We start from the raw sequence: 16,165 nt of genomic DNA on the forward strand, positions 1-16,165 counted from the left end.
GTGACAAGTGAACGGAAGGACCTGGAAGACCTGTTTATGAACAGACCTGAGCCTGTAGTGACAAACCAGATAAAAGAGATGAATGGCACATATGCTTGGCCCTGGGAAAAATGAGTCATTCACTGAGAGGACTCGTTACTCCCGAGTCACACAAAAGATTAGTTCAAAATGAACGAATCGTTCATGAGCGACACATCACTAGTGAGTAGTTGGTCAGAGATCATCATAGTACTATGACATGGATGTTGTCTTGAATTTTTTGTTGCAATACAATTTGTGAAGTTGCCATTTGAGCAATAAGTATTAAAGAGAAAGCAGGCTGATGGCACACATATTGCAGTCGTGCTAAAAAACAGCGATAAAGTAAGAACTTTTTCTACCCAACACTATGCTAACACGACATGGTTAACTGCTAGCACGACACTCACTGTGAAATGTATCACTGTAGCCTAATATTTACACCACACTATTGATTGGTGCATGTCGTTACCATGGCAAGTATTGTTGGGCTTCCTCTATCTAAATCCCCACATGCCACTACTGCCTGAAGCGACATGGATTCACTGCTTTTTACACCATGAAAGCCTCGCAGCTAAAGAAATGTCAGTGCCCTTAAGTGAGGTGATGGATGTTGCAGTCTCGTAGCTAAAGAAATGTCAGTGCCCTTAAGTGAGGTGATGGATGTTGCAGTCTCGTAGCTAAAGAAATGTCAGTGCCCTTAAGTGAGGTGATGGACGTTGCAGTCTCACAGCTAAAGAAAGATCAGTGCCCTTAAGTGAGGTGATGGATGTTGCAGTCTCGTAGCTAAAGAAAGGTTAGTGCCCTTAAGTGAGGTGATGGACGTTGCTGTTAAAGCAATTAATCTAGTAAAGAACAGTGCTCTCAATTCCCGCTTGTTTTCAATTTTGTGTGACCAACTGGAGTCAGACCACTGCCAGTTGTTAAATCATAGTGAAATTAGTTGGCTGTCACGAGGAAAAGCTCTTAATCATCTTTTCGAAATGGATGAGCAGGTGCACACATTTCTGGAGGAGAAACGGTCTCCCCAGCAAAGCATTATAAAGATGCTGAATTTCTTGTGAAACTGGCATACATGTCAGATATCTTTGACCAGCTAAACCAGCTAAAATGTATCCTTTCAGGGGAGAAACAGCTGTGCTTTCTTGAAGCCTGACAAAATTGAAGCATTCAAATGGAACTTGGTATTGTGGAAGAAGAGAGTGCAGGACAACATTTTTGCCACAATTCCTAACCTCAGAGATGCTCTGCAGGAATTCCCTCACATCAGCACCGACATACAGAGAATTGTCTGGGAGCACCTGACCAGATTAGCACAGAAATTCTCGGATTATTTTCCCAACAACTGAAGGGCTGGGTATGCGTGGATTCACGAGCTCCCTCTCTGGATTCAAGCCAGACACGAATATCCAGAACTCGCAGATCGTGCAACAAAGTTTCTCTTGCCATTTAGCACCACCTATCTTTGTGAGTCCGGATTTTCAATATTGACTGCAACGAAGATGCAGAGCAGGAATAGACTGACAACAGCAGGCTTATGTGCGACACTATGAGTCGCCCTTTCCCCAATTCCACCACGTCTGGATATCATCATTTCAGAGTGGTGGTCTCAAGTATCACATTAACATGAATAAAAAAAAAAAAAAACTGTTTGCCTCATAGTAGGCCTAATGATTGAAAATGTTTGTGCGTTTTCGTTAATTAATTATAATAAGTATATACTGTAGCCTAGGTTTAGAGAGGCATTTCAGTTGTTTATTTCTTTATTTCCCCACTTAGTGGGTCGTGGATGACTGGCATACAAAAAAAGTGGGTCGCAGAAGATAAAAGGTTGAGAAACCCTGCTCTACATGGTTAGAAGCACTTTTACTGGTTCTACCCACTTGGGTCTTAAACATTTTGTGTCTTTCTTTTTTGCTTGGGTCTTTAACTTAAGAGTTTTGTCACCTATTTCTTCAATCTGTCGACTGGTTGTTTTTGTGTTTTTGCAATAAATGTGTCTAAAACTCTCAAATAAGCCATCGTATACCACCGCCCCCTATGCCCATTGGTGGTGAATCCCATCGAGGCAAATGCATGGCTCATATAGCCATCTAGATTTTTCAAGACTTTGGAGCTGTGTGTCCTATCTGGGAAATTTCTCAGCTGTGAATATTGCTTCCATCCATCTGGTAAACAGGTTCACAATGACTAAAATGTGAGTATATCCTGAACTAGCAATTGGTCCTGTGACATTGATTTTAAGATGGGCCCATGATTCCCAAGGATGCAGTGCATGTTCACAAGGGATCTTAAACCCCCACATGACTTGTCCACATTCTCCATCAAGTTGATAGAATACTACAGAGTAAAGGCAAGACCTCTGAGGGTAGTGAAGAGCAGAGTACAGTAGAGTGGTGGAGTAGAAATTACACCCACCTTTCCATCTCTTTTTGTTAAAAAGTTTTGTATTATACTTGAAAAATGCAAAGAAGGTATGGTTAGATGGCCAAACCTCCCACTCTCCATAGTTGGTGAAATTAATTTCGTTAAAATGATTGTGTCCCTATCCTGATTAGAAAATCATTTTTTTAATCTCTGGATGAAAGCATGACAACTTTTATTTGGAACGGTAAGCAACATAGAATTAAAAGAAAAGCCCTTCTAAGACACAGAAAGCTTGCTGGCCTTGCCATACCCAATTTTATTTATTATTACTGGGTCTGTAACTTTCAGAATGTTGCTCTGGATTGAAGAATGCCCACCTGGCAGGTGTGAGGCATGGGTGCAAATGGAGTACACGTATAGCCCATTCCACCTAGGTCCTGTATTATGTGCCTTACCCTGTAGTTCTTATTTCAGTCAGAATCTGGTCACAATTAAGAAGGCATTTCAGCTAGCATACAACATCAGTTCATTCCCCTATTAAGGACAATGACGATTTCCCACTTTCTCTCTTGGATTCAACCTTTGGGATTTGGCTCACAATAGGTATTAAATCTATCTCCAATTTATATCTTGATGGTAAGTTTAGATCATTTGCACATCTTTGAGAAGTTTGACCTGCCAAAATCTCTCTCTCTCAAAATATCTCCAAATTATACATTTTTTGCAAAAAAAAAAGAAAAAAAAAAAAGACTGCTTCCCTACCAAACCTGCCTACAAACAATATAATTGATAATCTGCTCTCCCTATCTCCACATCGCAGAGGCTTAATCTTAGTTCTCTATAGCAATATATACAACGTCTCCCCTCCCTCATTGCAAGATGTTAGGAAGCTTTGAGATGATGACCTTGGAGAGGAAATGACAGAGGATCAATGGGAAGCAGTGCTTGATTTGGCACACACTTCATCCCCTTGTGGCAGGCATACCTTGATTCAGCTCAAAAGTCTTCCGAGAGCACATTTGACCAGGTCAAGGCTGGCAAAGATTTTTCTCAAGGTTCATGCCCTCATTGTAAAGTCAAGCAGCAGATTACATACACATGTTTTGGTTCTTTCCTCCTCTTAAAACATCTTGGGCAGACATTTTTCATGCCTATACCAAGATGTTTAAAAAAGACATCCCCCCAATCATATATGTGCCATATTTGGTTTCACTCAAGAAACACATTCTTTTAAAGGCAGGGCCGATGTTCCCGTGATATTCACCTCTTTACTTGCTAGACACCTTATTCTCCTCTTCTGGAAGGAACAAAAACTACCTACCTTCACTAGATGGAGTAGAGACACTGTGCTTTTTCTGAAATTTGAGAAAACAAGATATACCCTTAAAGGTTCCATACAAAACCTCAGGAGAACATGGGCTCCTATGAGAGCTTACAAATCTCACTAAATGAAGTGGACTAGAATGACGAAGTCATAAGACAGCAGAGCACCACCCACACACTTTTTTTCTTTTCTTTTTTCCCCTCTTTTTTTCTCCTTTGTGTTTAGGCTATGTAATCGTATTATACTATTGTACTGCATTGTAATAATTGTAAAATTATATAATTGTATTATACTACATTGTATGCATTACTGTTTAGACAAGTTGGGGTGGTTGTAAGGGCTGGACTTGGTGGGATGCAGGACAAGGGGCTGAGGGAGGGGATAGAGAGAGATGGGAAGTAGGGCGAGTGGTTGGGCTATGTTCTACTTGTAACTGTTTCAATAATTTTGTATTTTCATACAACTGTGCCTGAAATTTTTCCTGTGAACAAATGTCTTGGGTTTTCCAAAAAATCAATAAAAATTGTTAAATGTAGAAAGGCATCATCAAGGCCATGACTTATTATATAGCTCAAAAAGTCTCAATAATGCCTTCTGCATTAGTAGATCCAAGTTCCACCAAGTCTAAAGAAAAATAGTTGGCTCAGAATTATTAACTGAGCACCTTAGGTACACAACCAGGCAAGACTTCTTGCTGAAAGCAGTGCTCTCATCAATGAGAATGGTGAGTTTTGGCCTTGAAGACTTCACGTGATATCTGCACATGTGAGTGCGGTACTCTGCCAACGTTGAGACCATTTGACTTTTGCAAGTCAAGAGGTTCTGGATGGCCTATTATGTTTTGCAATATAATAAGCTGCTCTGAATATGGATTTTTTTGAGGTTAACTCCTCTTGTGCCTTAAGTAAACTTGAATCTAACTCATTGCCTCATCTCTTTTCAAGTATTGCAACTACCTGTCTGTGACTCTAAGGACTTGTGTTAATGTAACTTCTATTGAGGCTGTATTTGTAATTCATGTCATTGCTGATTGTTCATGAGGGGGGTGCATAAATGAGTGGACTTAAACAACGTGGGGCGATAATAAACACAACAAAACTGGCATATCTTACATCAAGAAACAGCCTAATCTGCAAAACTGCTAATTCCACATATGGGCTTAAAAGCTGAACCAAACAGAGGAAGAGCTGAAAGGCATGAAGAGCCACTGTTCTGAGACTCTTGTATGCTGATTTCTTATTGTCCAAAGAAGCAGCTCTTGCAGCCATCATAATTTTAATATAAGTGAACACAATAATGGCAAACAAACAGATGAAATATAATTGTGGAAGAACTGCTCTTAACTGAGCCTGCCAGGTAAATGTGAGGAGCACCTCTACACTGCACACTACATAAGACAACATAATATGAGATGGGTTAACAGCTAGAAATCCAAACAGATTAACAAATGATATCACAGAACTGATAGTCCACTAGTGTCAAAGGAGTACAGTCGTTAAGCCAGTTCATAAGCATGCAAAGTATACAACATGGAATCATTGGAATAAGAATATTGTAATAAATCCCAAGTAAAGCCAAGTCAGTTATCACCATGAGGACAGAATCACTGAAAAGTGTCTCTGCAAACAAAACATACCGAGTATCTTCCCTGAAAATTTCTTTTTTTAGGAAGGTAAAAATCATGAGAGAATTCACATACAGGAAAATCCCAACAAGTATCTGAACAAGCAGTACTTTCTGGCTGAAGGGTTGGAATAAATAAAAGACAACATTAATGCTCATAATGCTCGTATTAACTGTGCTCTGCATTTTAAAGCAAAAAAAAAAAAAAGATTAGAAGAACAAAAAAACTGTATAGAGCTTTGCATTTCGCAGTGTCATGACAGAAAAAGGTGGGTTGATAGCAAAATGTAAGCTATTCCCTCTCATTCATTTACACAGAGCATAAAATAAAATGAATTGTGTTTAATAAGGCAAAGGCAGCATGTGCACAGGCTGACACACAGTTATTCCATAGTGACGTTTGTAATAAGACTGTTGTCTATTTATACTGTTTTGAAAGATCATAAGGTGGGTGGAGTTTTTTTGCCCTGTGTTGCAACAGTTGCCATCAACTGGTATGGTAAGCAAAATGAGAATGGGCCTACGCTTGTAAAGTAGAGTTCTCAATGTTCATAAATGATGAATCTTTGGCCACTACAGTGTGATCAAAAAACAAGATAGTGGCACTGTTACAAGACCATTTATACTTTCGATAAGCTTCTTGCCTCATCACTGGCCTTCAGAGTGCACGGATTTTGCCAGAGGAATGGGGCATAATGGTTAAGTAAAATGTTCTCATGCTTGTTAGAAATGTTTGGGTGCCACTGTCATAGTAGAGATATGTGTCCTACATCTGTTTTTGACCAGTTCTTCTTCCTCTCTCACCCAGTAAAAGTCACTGAAGGTCAAGCACTTGTGTAGTTTTAGGTAGAGTTACATTTCACCCTTCCTGACGATGCTATGCAGCTTGTAGTGTGAAGTACATGCTTTGGACGGTCTGAAGTACACACATACTGGAAACCTATTATATATTCCAATTTATGTTCTTTTATATTTGCTTGTACGCACTCTTATGTATGTACTCTTATTCTCTCTCTCTCTCTCTTTGTGCAGAGCAAACCTCTGTGCAGTGTAATTCTACCATCAGTGCTGTTTCTGTCTCCATAAGTTCTGTTCATGCCAATATTTGTATAAAGCTGTGTCACACATTGTAGTATTGGAGAGAGCTTTATCCCTTGTTTTCTACTGACTTTGCACTTTGTATACACCAGGGGTGGAGCCGAATCCGAATATGGTGTATGGCAAAGCACAAATAGTGCGTTTTTACGAATATTTATTTCGTATGAATATTTTGAAAATTATCTGCTTTTGGGAAGATAAAAGAAAACATGTCAATTAGCTGGTGTTCCTCATTACGATGGAGTATTACGGCCACAGTGTGGATTAGGAATTCAATGTTAATCACTTTAAAACTTTTTTTTCAGTGATTTATGATTATACATGTTTATTGCTGGGTGTCAGGATTTTAACCACAGAGCTGGGGGGGGGGGGGGGGGGCGGGGGGGGGGGGGGGGGGGGGGGGGTTGGAGGCACACCTGAAAGGAGAGCATACAAGGCACTTATGCTCGAGCATGTGAGACACACGCAGAAGATGAGGGAGGAAAAGGAGAACATTAGTGGAGCACCAGAACTTAACAAAATAAATCAAGAATATAGTGTGTAGGTGCATTAACGTAGCAACATGAGTGACTGTGGAGGTCGCAGGAGGAGAAAGGCCACACAGGGCAAGCAGGGCCAGGGACAGCAGGGCACAGAGACAAAGTCAGGCCGCAGACCTAGGGATGGAGCCACATCCATGCAGCCAGGCACAGACATCAACCACTCACACAAACAGAGGAGAACGGGTTAGTTACAGAAAGCAACATGGTCAAGACAAAAAGCAGAGGGGAGGGAGAAGAAGAGAGAACTGTGAGAGGCATCGAAGCTGGCAGAGACTAAACTAAACTATGTCAGGAGAGCCTACGGCAGAGACTGAGCCTCCCTCAATAATAAATTGGGCACATGTCACACCGCTACTCATTGACCTCCACTGGCTACGGGTGGCCACCCAAATCAAATTCAATTCACAAATGCTTGCTTACAGAGCAACTTTCGGGTCTGCACCCATCTACCTGCACTCGCTAATACAGGCTTATGCTCCTTCTCGTCCACTGCGTTCCTCCAGGGAACATCGTCTGGCATTGCCATCCCTACACACAAGGCGATTTCAGTCCAGACTGTTTCCGTTTATGGTTCCCAAATAGTAGAACAAGCTACCAAATGTTATCAGAGCAGGGGCGTCCCTTTCTGTCTTCAAGAACCTCATGAAGAGCAACTCCCCTCCTAACACCTAACACCTGTAATACCCTAACATGCCTTACTTGCACCTACTGTGTTCTTCTCTACCTACTCTCCTGCCTCTGTCTTGAAAGAAAACTCATACTTATTGCTTGCACTTTTAAACAATTGTAATACTTAGTGCTTACTCATAGGTCTCTCACTGTACTAGAGCTTGAGCTGTTTCCCCACATGTAAGTCACTGTGGATAAAAGCATCAGCTAAATAAATGTAATGTAATGTAATGTAACCAAGCAAAGTGTAGAACAAGGAATCACTGGGATAGGGTGACTGTAGTAATCGCAAACTACAGCTAAATCAGTCAAAACCACGAGAAGAGAATCACTGAAAAGTGTCAGCTCAAACAAAATAGAGTGTCCTGCCTGAAAACTTCCTTTTTTAGGAAGGTAGAAATCATTAGAAAATTCACATACGGGCAAATCCCAACCAGTATCTGTACAATCAACAATTTCTCATTTAAAGGTCTTGAAGTAAAATCCTGAGTTAATGTTAATATTGCTGTTATTAATTATACTCTGCATTTTTGAAAAATGTCTTTAATGTACACATTTTACAGATTTACACATTTCAAAAATGAAACAGCACAATATTGTGCATTTAAAAATGAGTAGAAAAAGTGTTGTTTACTCCTATTATTGTAAACAAAACCTGAAACAGGAATTGCATTCAACAAAGGAAAGAGACTGACTGATTTACTCTGCAGTACCATTTGGAATAAGGTACTCATATATTTATACTATGTCGAAGGACTGAAATCTGTGGGGTTTTTTTGACTTATGCAGCAACAGTTGCCATCAAACAGTGAAGTTAACAAAAAAAAGAATGTGTAGTCATACTATATTCTGTACTGAAAAACAATAAGAGCAGCTCTGCTTGATCAGCCTGTTGCCTTATTAGGCAATTCTTTTAATGTGCATATTCTGAGAGCATCCTGTTCCATCTTATGTATAAGATACTCTAGCATGTTGATAGCTGCAAACTGTGGAACACATGCAAGTGAACTAAACTCACTGTCATGTCCTTGAAACCAGATTGTTTCAATTTGATATAAAAATCATTCTCTTTAGTGAAAAAAAAGAAGACTAAAACTCTGAATGTATGAGGGAAAGTCCCCTATCTGGAAGAGAGTTGCTAAGTTTCCGAAGAATCAACCAATTTAGACTTTATAAATCAGTCTTTATTTCATGTGGCATGGGAGAAGCACACCTCAATGGAGCACAGTTCTCACTGAAGTTGAGAAATGCAGGGCTTCTCATACAGTAAGACAAACAAGTCCAAGGACATGTGTTGGAGTTTACAAGATAACTTTCCTCATGGAGCACAGGATACTTGGTGTTCACTCCCCAGGTGTTACAGAGACACAGTTCACTCAGAGGTCTTGTCTTCCACGTAATAAATTCTCATTGTTCTAACACACAGATACATATCGCAGCATATAGTAATTTAGCAAGCACAGGTCCCTATAGTAATACTTCATCATGAAAATAAGACAGAAGGCACAGGTTCTTTCCAAAAGTTAGAATCATAATGCAAAACAATATTTTTCCCACAAACGTTTGATCAGAGAATTGTTGGAGGCATCCATCAGCTTCAATGAGACCATGTGTCTCAAGGGACATTTCTCCTTAAAAGATAAAATTAATTTTATAAGAGTGAAAAATAAGTTGAGTGAGGGACATATTTTCTTGCTTCATTGAATAATAGGCTGATATGCCTTTAAACCCACGGATGGATGAATATATGCATATCTGTGGAATATGAAAAGTCCAGGACTTAAGCTCTACCTTTGAGCACTGATCAAATCGGTCACAGAACAACGTAGATTCAAAAACTGAAAAGATACTGCACAATTCATTTATTGAGAATCTTTTATTTTTCTTTCATCATGATTGAGCATAAAATTTGAAGGCATGACAAAAGGAAGAATAAAATATGCTTGAATCAGGAGGTGTATACAGACAGTGCTTAATGAGAGGTTGCAGGTTAGGAACAAAGGATAAAGAACACTGCAGACAGACATTAATGAAGGCCAGATCCATCACATATTCCTTTGAGGAAAATTTGGTGATTAACATTTGTTAAAGAAAATACTTTTTTCCGTTATGTTAGTGTTTGGAACATTACCATATTCCATAACACGTTTTAAGTATGTAACATTTGCAGTGGCCTTGTTTTGATACATTTCAGTCTACGCTGGCTGACATGAAACGCACCTGAAATAATCTTTGGAAGACCAAACAAGGCATGGTCTTTTAAAACAAGGAAAAACTTTTCATCTCTAATTCCATAAATTAGTGGACTTAGGCAGCGTGGGGCAATAACAAACATTATGAAATTAGAGTATCTTACATTGATAAACAACATAAAATCAATTTGCATAACTGTCATTTCTATATACGGGGTTAGAAATTGAACCAAACATAGGAAGAGTTGACAGGCATGAAGAAGTACTGTTCTGAGACTCTTGTATGTAGATTTCTTATTGTCTGAAGAAGCAGCTCTTGCAGCCATCATAATTTTAATATAGGTGAACACAATGATGACAAACATGCAGATGAAGTATAACTGTGAAAGAACAGCTCTTAACTGACTCTGCCAGGTAAATGTTAGCATTATCTCTTCACTGCAAACTACAGAAGACTGCATAGTGCTTGATGGGTTGACAGCTATGAACCCAAGAAGAATAAGCAAGGGTTTTACAGAACCGATAATCCAGATGATCAGAAGTCCAATTTTTCTGTTTCTGGAGTTGGAGATGTCAGCATGTCTCAGTGGCATGCAGATGGCCACATAGCGCTCTAGACACATGGCCACCAGTGTCAAAGGAGTGCAGTCGTTAAGCCAGTTCATGAGTGTGCAAAATATGCAACATGTAATCATTGGGATAGGGTAACCGTAGTAACTCCAAACTACAGCTAAATCAGTCAAAACCATAAGAAGAGAGTCACTGAAGAGAGTTTGTGCAAACAAAATATACCGAGTATCCTCTCTGAAAACCTCCTTCTTTAGGAAGGTAAAAATCATTATGAAGTTCACATATAGAAAGATCCCAACTAGTACCTGTACAAGCAATATTTTCTCATTTAAAGGTCTTGAGAAGTAAAGTCCTGAATTAATGCTCACATTGCTGTTTTTAGTTGTGCTCTGCATTTTTGTCCTTAACAGATTTTCACATTTCAAAAACTAAAAAGCATAATGCATGTAGTTAAAAAAAGAGAAGATAAAGATGAGAACAATAAAACATTATTTGTTTACTCCCAATGATGTGAACAGAACTTGAAATATAACAAATTATATTCAGCAAAGGAAAGAGCATGTGCACACACTAAGACTGTTCTACTCTGCAGTGACATCTGTAATAAGGTGCTTATTTATTTATACTATGTCAAATGACTTAAGTGTGGGTGGTGTTTTTTTTTTTTGGCCTCTGCCCAATAGTTGCCATCAAACAGTGAAGTTAACAAAAAAAGAATTTCAGTAATGAATATAGCATGACTGCACAAACAATAAGATCAGCATTAGTTGATCAGATTTATAATTATAAATATTATTGATAATATTTTCAAAAACTTAAATGTGTTTATGTGTTTAAAAGGTGTTTTTCTTTCTTTCTTTTTTTTTTTTTCGCTCCATGTAGCAACAGTTGCCATCAATCGGTGCAGTTAACAACAACAACAACAACAACAAAGCAAATATTCTGTCATTATGTATTACAGTGTGATTGAAAAACAATAACAGCAGCACTGACTGATCAGTTTGTTGCCTTCAAAATGCGTAGTGTTTGCATAATACCTGAGTCGTAATGGTAAATGAAACACATTTTTTTTTTTTAAGAAATGTTAAGCAACTGTCTGCCCTATGAAAGTTAATATACACTTCATTGATGTCCGTAGGGAAATTCTCCTTTGCATTTATCCCATCCTTACATGTTACTAGTAGGGCTATGTATTGGCTATGCACGAATCTGTTAATACAATATGTATCCCGATAAAGAGGTTATGATTCAAAGAGGTTATGATTCAATACATTGTGGTATATTGTGATACTGTAAGCAAGGCGATATATTTTTTAAATCTAATTTTAGATCCACTCATTTAACGTTACCCGTCTGCTGTTCCGTTAGCTGTACAACAGAATGGCGTCTTGCTAAGTGTGCTCTCAGATTTGCTGTGTTCCCCGAGTATTTGATTTTGGTATGACACATTTTGCAAACGGCATGGCTCTTGTCAATCTGCTTAGTGCTTTCTTTATTGTGGAAGCCAAAATTGGCCCACACTTCAGCTCCGTACAGTGCGGGAGCTGGTCTAACTCTTTCAGATTCAGCCATCGGTGGTAACATTAGCATTGGCAAAGCATTAGGTTTTGTAATGCTAAAGTTAGCAATACGCTCTTGTGCTTCTTCCTGTCTCAGTTTATGGGCTGTGCCCGAAATGGCATACTACATACTACTCGTATACTGATCTTGACGTAAAAGTAGTAAGTAGTATGCAGTACATGAAAAATAAAAATTTTGCTGTACAGGACAGTTATCCGGATGATGTACTACTCCGGTTCGAGCCCCGTGGTAAACACAACAGACCGGTAACACCATGAAGCAACGCGGTGATTTCCAACTGTAAAAAAATTTAAAAAACATGGCGGACAGTGACAGAAGCGGCTTCAACTGCAGCTGCAGTTCCTAATATAAATGTATCAGTTGCATATTTTGGTGTAATAAGTCTTCATACGCTTTCCTATAGGGCTACTTTTGATAGATGTAGTAGGCGTGTGTTGTTCGATTTTAACAGAACAGATAGCCCAACCGATAGCAAACGTGTAGTACAATACACGAAAGTTCTCATAATTGCCTACCATACTGTATACTAGCGTGTGGAGTAGTGTGCAGTACACAGTGTATAATAGGCCATTTCGGACACAGCCACGTTGTTAGGTTAGAGTGGAAGAGTCAAATGGCTGAAGATACATTACAACACTGCTATCTAGCGGTTGGGTGTGTAAACACAACACAAAATGAACCAGAGTCTGCCATGAATCTTTGCATGTAAATTATTAACTAAAAATTGATAGTGTTTTTGAGAATCGATACAGTATCACAGAACATAGTATCACGATACTCGATATTATTGAGATTTTCTTACACCCCTACTAGCAGTAGGTAGCTGTCAGTAAACACCTGGGGACCAACTTCAAATTTGGCCCATTGTCTTGGTAGTGTAGCACAGTAAGTCATCAGAAGAGTTTTACATTTGCTGCCTATACAATGCATGCAGTAAGTTTGTCTCTTTATTGTCACCAGCAAGTTCAATGCTGCGCCGTAGGTGGCAGTGTTGTGCTGGATACTGCTCTGATTGGTAGCCATGGAGTATCCAGTGAACTGTCAGAATACTGGGATTCTCCGTGATAGTGTAACACAGAGCACATGTGAAGCCATTGTCCACCTAATATGAGTTTATGTGTGTAATTTTTCAGGCATTCAACAATCAACTAAATATGGGGCACCAGTTCAACCACCGGTCTTGTGTCTGAGTCCGCTACATATTTTGGTGAGCCAGCCAGGAGGAGCTGTAAGAACCGAGACGTCCAGCTTCCTTTAAGAGACGAACCTAAACAGAGAGAAAGAGAGAATCATGGAGCAGTTACAGGATGAGGTCAGCAGAACATTGTTAGCACTTGGGAAACCAGAACTCATTTCAGTGTGCCGGTACCTAAAGTGAATTGAGCCAGCACCCAGACAGTTCCAGAGCTAAGCTAGACGTCCCCTCATAAGGCTGGCAGGGAAAACTTCAGAGGACATTGAAAATGGAAAAAGAGGATCCTGAATTGTTTTCACAATACCTGAAAGATCTCCTGTCCCTCATTGTCCACTTTCATTCTAAAAGTGCGACCGAACCAAATGTTGTGCAGGAAGAACAGGAAGAACAGACTGAGCGTTAAATGTCAAAAGAGAGATATGCTCAAGTCCAGAGGGAGCAGACAGGGGCCTGTGGATGGCTAGAGGTGGAGATTGAGGCATTAGGTGAGAAAGTCAAAGCTACTACCACCGAGGTGGGAGACCAGGCAGCTCTTCCGTTAATTTCAACACCTGTTCAAGAGATGACTTTGAGGAGGGAGTTCAGGATTTCTGGACAGATTGGGGAAGCGGGACAAAGAGAGAAACTGTCTTAAACCAGATTGAGTCGGGGCAGAGAAAAGGGCACTCTGAACCAGAAATAATTGAAGCAGTGATTTGAGCTGTCAGCCCTAACCTGCATCTTAGGAATATGTTAGAAATCAAGCCAGATCTCACGCTACCCAGCTTAAAGACAATACTAAGGGGTCACTACAAAGTATATTCATCCTGAGATCTCTTACATAGGTTGATGAATATCTCACAGGACCCAAAAGAGTCAGTTCTAAATTTCCTGTTCAGGGCAATAGAGCTCAGGGAAAAACTATGGATGTCAGGCGAGGACAATGAAGGAGAAAAGCTTAGTCCAGACCTAATTAAGAGAAAATTCCTACGCTCATTAGAAACTGGACTGATAAGTGATGCTGTGAAGTTTCAACTTAAGCCTTACCTGAGCGATTTGAGACTCACAGATGAAGTACCCATAGAGCGGGCAAATGAAGCTGCAAACCTAGGACAAGAGAGACAGCAAAAACTGAAAAAGACAGTGCTGGGAAAGTCCCTTGAGATCAGTGAATTCCAAACAAAGTTCTATGGTAACATACTCATTCACATCTCAGAGGAGAACCAGAGTCAAAGCATGCAATTTGAGGTTCAGCTGAGAAAGGAGAGGCTCCCAGCAAGCACAAAAAGGTCAGGCATGTTACATTGAGCCAGACACAAGTACCAGCAAGCTGATTGAGGATCTCAAAGCTGAGGTGCTAGAGAGGAAAAAGATGGTTCTGGAGACTGTCAGAGCAAACAAGCAACAACAGCTGTTGGTTACAACAGCAGCCACGTACTGCAGGAGACAGGTATTGGTGAAACATGTAGACACTGCTATAGATGTGGCTAAGATGGACATCTCTCTCGTGGTTGCAGACAGAGAAGAGAACAAGAGGGAAATGGGGGCTGCTGGGTTGGGACCACCAGTAGTCCTGCACCAAGGGTTCCCATGCAGTGCACATGCGCCGTCCACTGAGGGTTCACATCAACCCACATGCCATACCCACTGTGATCATCTGTCCTCAGCCCCTCCTCATCACAAAAGCCCTGCTGTAACCAGCAGCACTGCCAATTACCTTCCCCCTCGGCACCAAGCCAAGTTCTTGAACCTCATCGGAAAGAGATGCCTTGTCAGATGCCAGCTGGATGATGTTGCTGTTAAAGTGCTGTGGGATACAGGGGCACAAGCAAGTCTCATCAATGAGGAATGGGAAAAAAAATTCACTTACCCCATCATGCAGTGTTCCCCCGTGAGGAGTTGTTAGGGCCAGGTACTCTGATCGGGTAAGCTGCAAATCAGACAGAGATCCCTTTTTAGGCCAGGTGGAAGTTGAATTTAGATTCACCATCATCAGAGCCCCTGTTAACCCTGTTTCTTGTATCCAGTGACCCAAACGTAGCAGAGCAGCCCATTATTGGGTTCAGTGTTATTGAGGCAATACTAGGGGGGTGGGATAAAGGACAGTCAAAACCAGAGCTGATCCAGAGTGAGCAGAGCTTTCTTAGTGACCTTTGGAGCAGCAAGGTCAATGTTGAAGCTAATGCAGGCAGACACAAACTGTGAGGTAGGCACAATCCACACAGGGTAAAGGAGAGTTCACTTGGCAGCAGAGCAAGTAACTACTGTACACGTCAGGGCCAGCACAGGAACACAGTTCAGGGACCAGAGTTTGCCATTTGTCCCATGTGAGCTGCCTGCTGTACCTGAGGGTGTGACTGTAGAGCAGGGGTTAGTTACAGTAACAACAGAACAACCTATGTATGTCCCTGTCCCTATTATGAATATGACCAAGCATGAGATCGCTCGGAATCCACAGATGGTCCTGGGTCACCTCCAAATGATAAACACCATATACAGTGAAATCACAAGAGGTGGACCTTGCTGACAAGGACGATGAAAAGGACAAACCCATACAAATCCAAGAAAAAATTAGAACATAGGGAAAACACACCGACCAAGTCAGTGGGATCCTGTGGTCAACGTAGATCACCTTAGTGAGTCACAACAACAGATTGTTTAAACAGTTACTATGAGAAGAGTGTAATGCTTTTGCTTATGATGATGATGATGATGATGATGACATTGGGTGTATTCCATCCTTAAAGCTACACAAAGACATGACTCCTGTCATGAAAACATATGTCAGTGCCAAAACCGTTACACCACGAGATAAAAGAATACACAAGATCTACTCAGCCGTGGCTTGATTACCAAATCAAGATCGCCATACCCTTCTCCAATCGTATGCATTAGGAAGAAAGATGGAAGTCTGAAGTTGTGGTGCAATTATAGGAAACTAAGCAAAAAATCTGTCCCGGATTGCCATCCAATCCCCAGAATGCAATATATACTTGATTCACTCACT

The 16,165-nt window shown here is 40.4% G+C and overlaps 1 protein-coding gene and 1 pseudogene across 1 annotated transcript; both read right to left on the reverse strand.

Annotated features, from left to right (window-relative positions):
• Positions 1–4,743: 4,743 nt before the first annotated feature.
• On the reverse strand, positions 4,744–5,491 carry LOC115815103 (odorant receptor 131-2-like; annotated as a pseudogene).
• Positions 5,492–7,369: 1,878 nt separating this feature from the next.
• LOC115815104 (odorant receptor 131-2-like) lies at positions 7,370–10,798 on the reverse strand. Its single transcript, XM_030778069.1, has 2 exons — positions 9,862–10,798; positions 7,370–7,500 (listed from the first exon to the last, which is right to left on the reverse strand). The coding sequence occupies exons 1-2, from the start codon at positions 10,796–10,798 to the stop codon at positions 7,370–7,372; spliced, it is 1,068 nt and encodes a 355-aa protein (XP_030633929.1).
• Between the last annotated feature and the right edge of the window lie 5,367 nt (positions 10,799–16,165).

Source organism: Chanos chanos, chromosome 6, assembly GCF_902362185.1.
Source record: "Chanos chanos chromosome 6, fChaCha1.1, whole genome shotgun sequence".
NCBI classification, from domain to species: domain Eukaryota; kingdom Metazoa; phylum Chordata; class Actinopteri; order Gonorynchiformes; family Chanidae; genus Chanos; species Chanos chanos.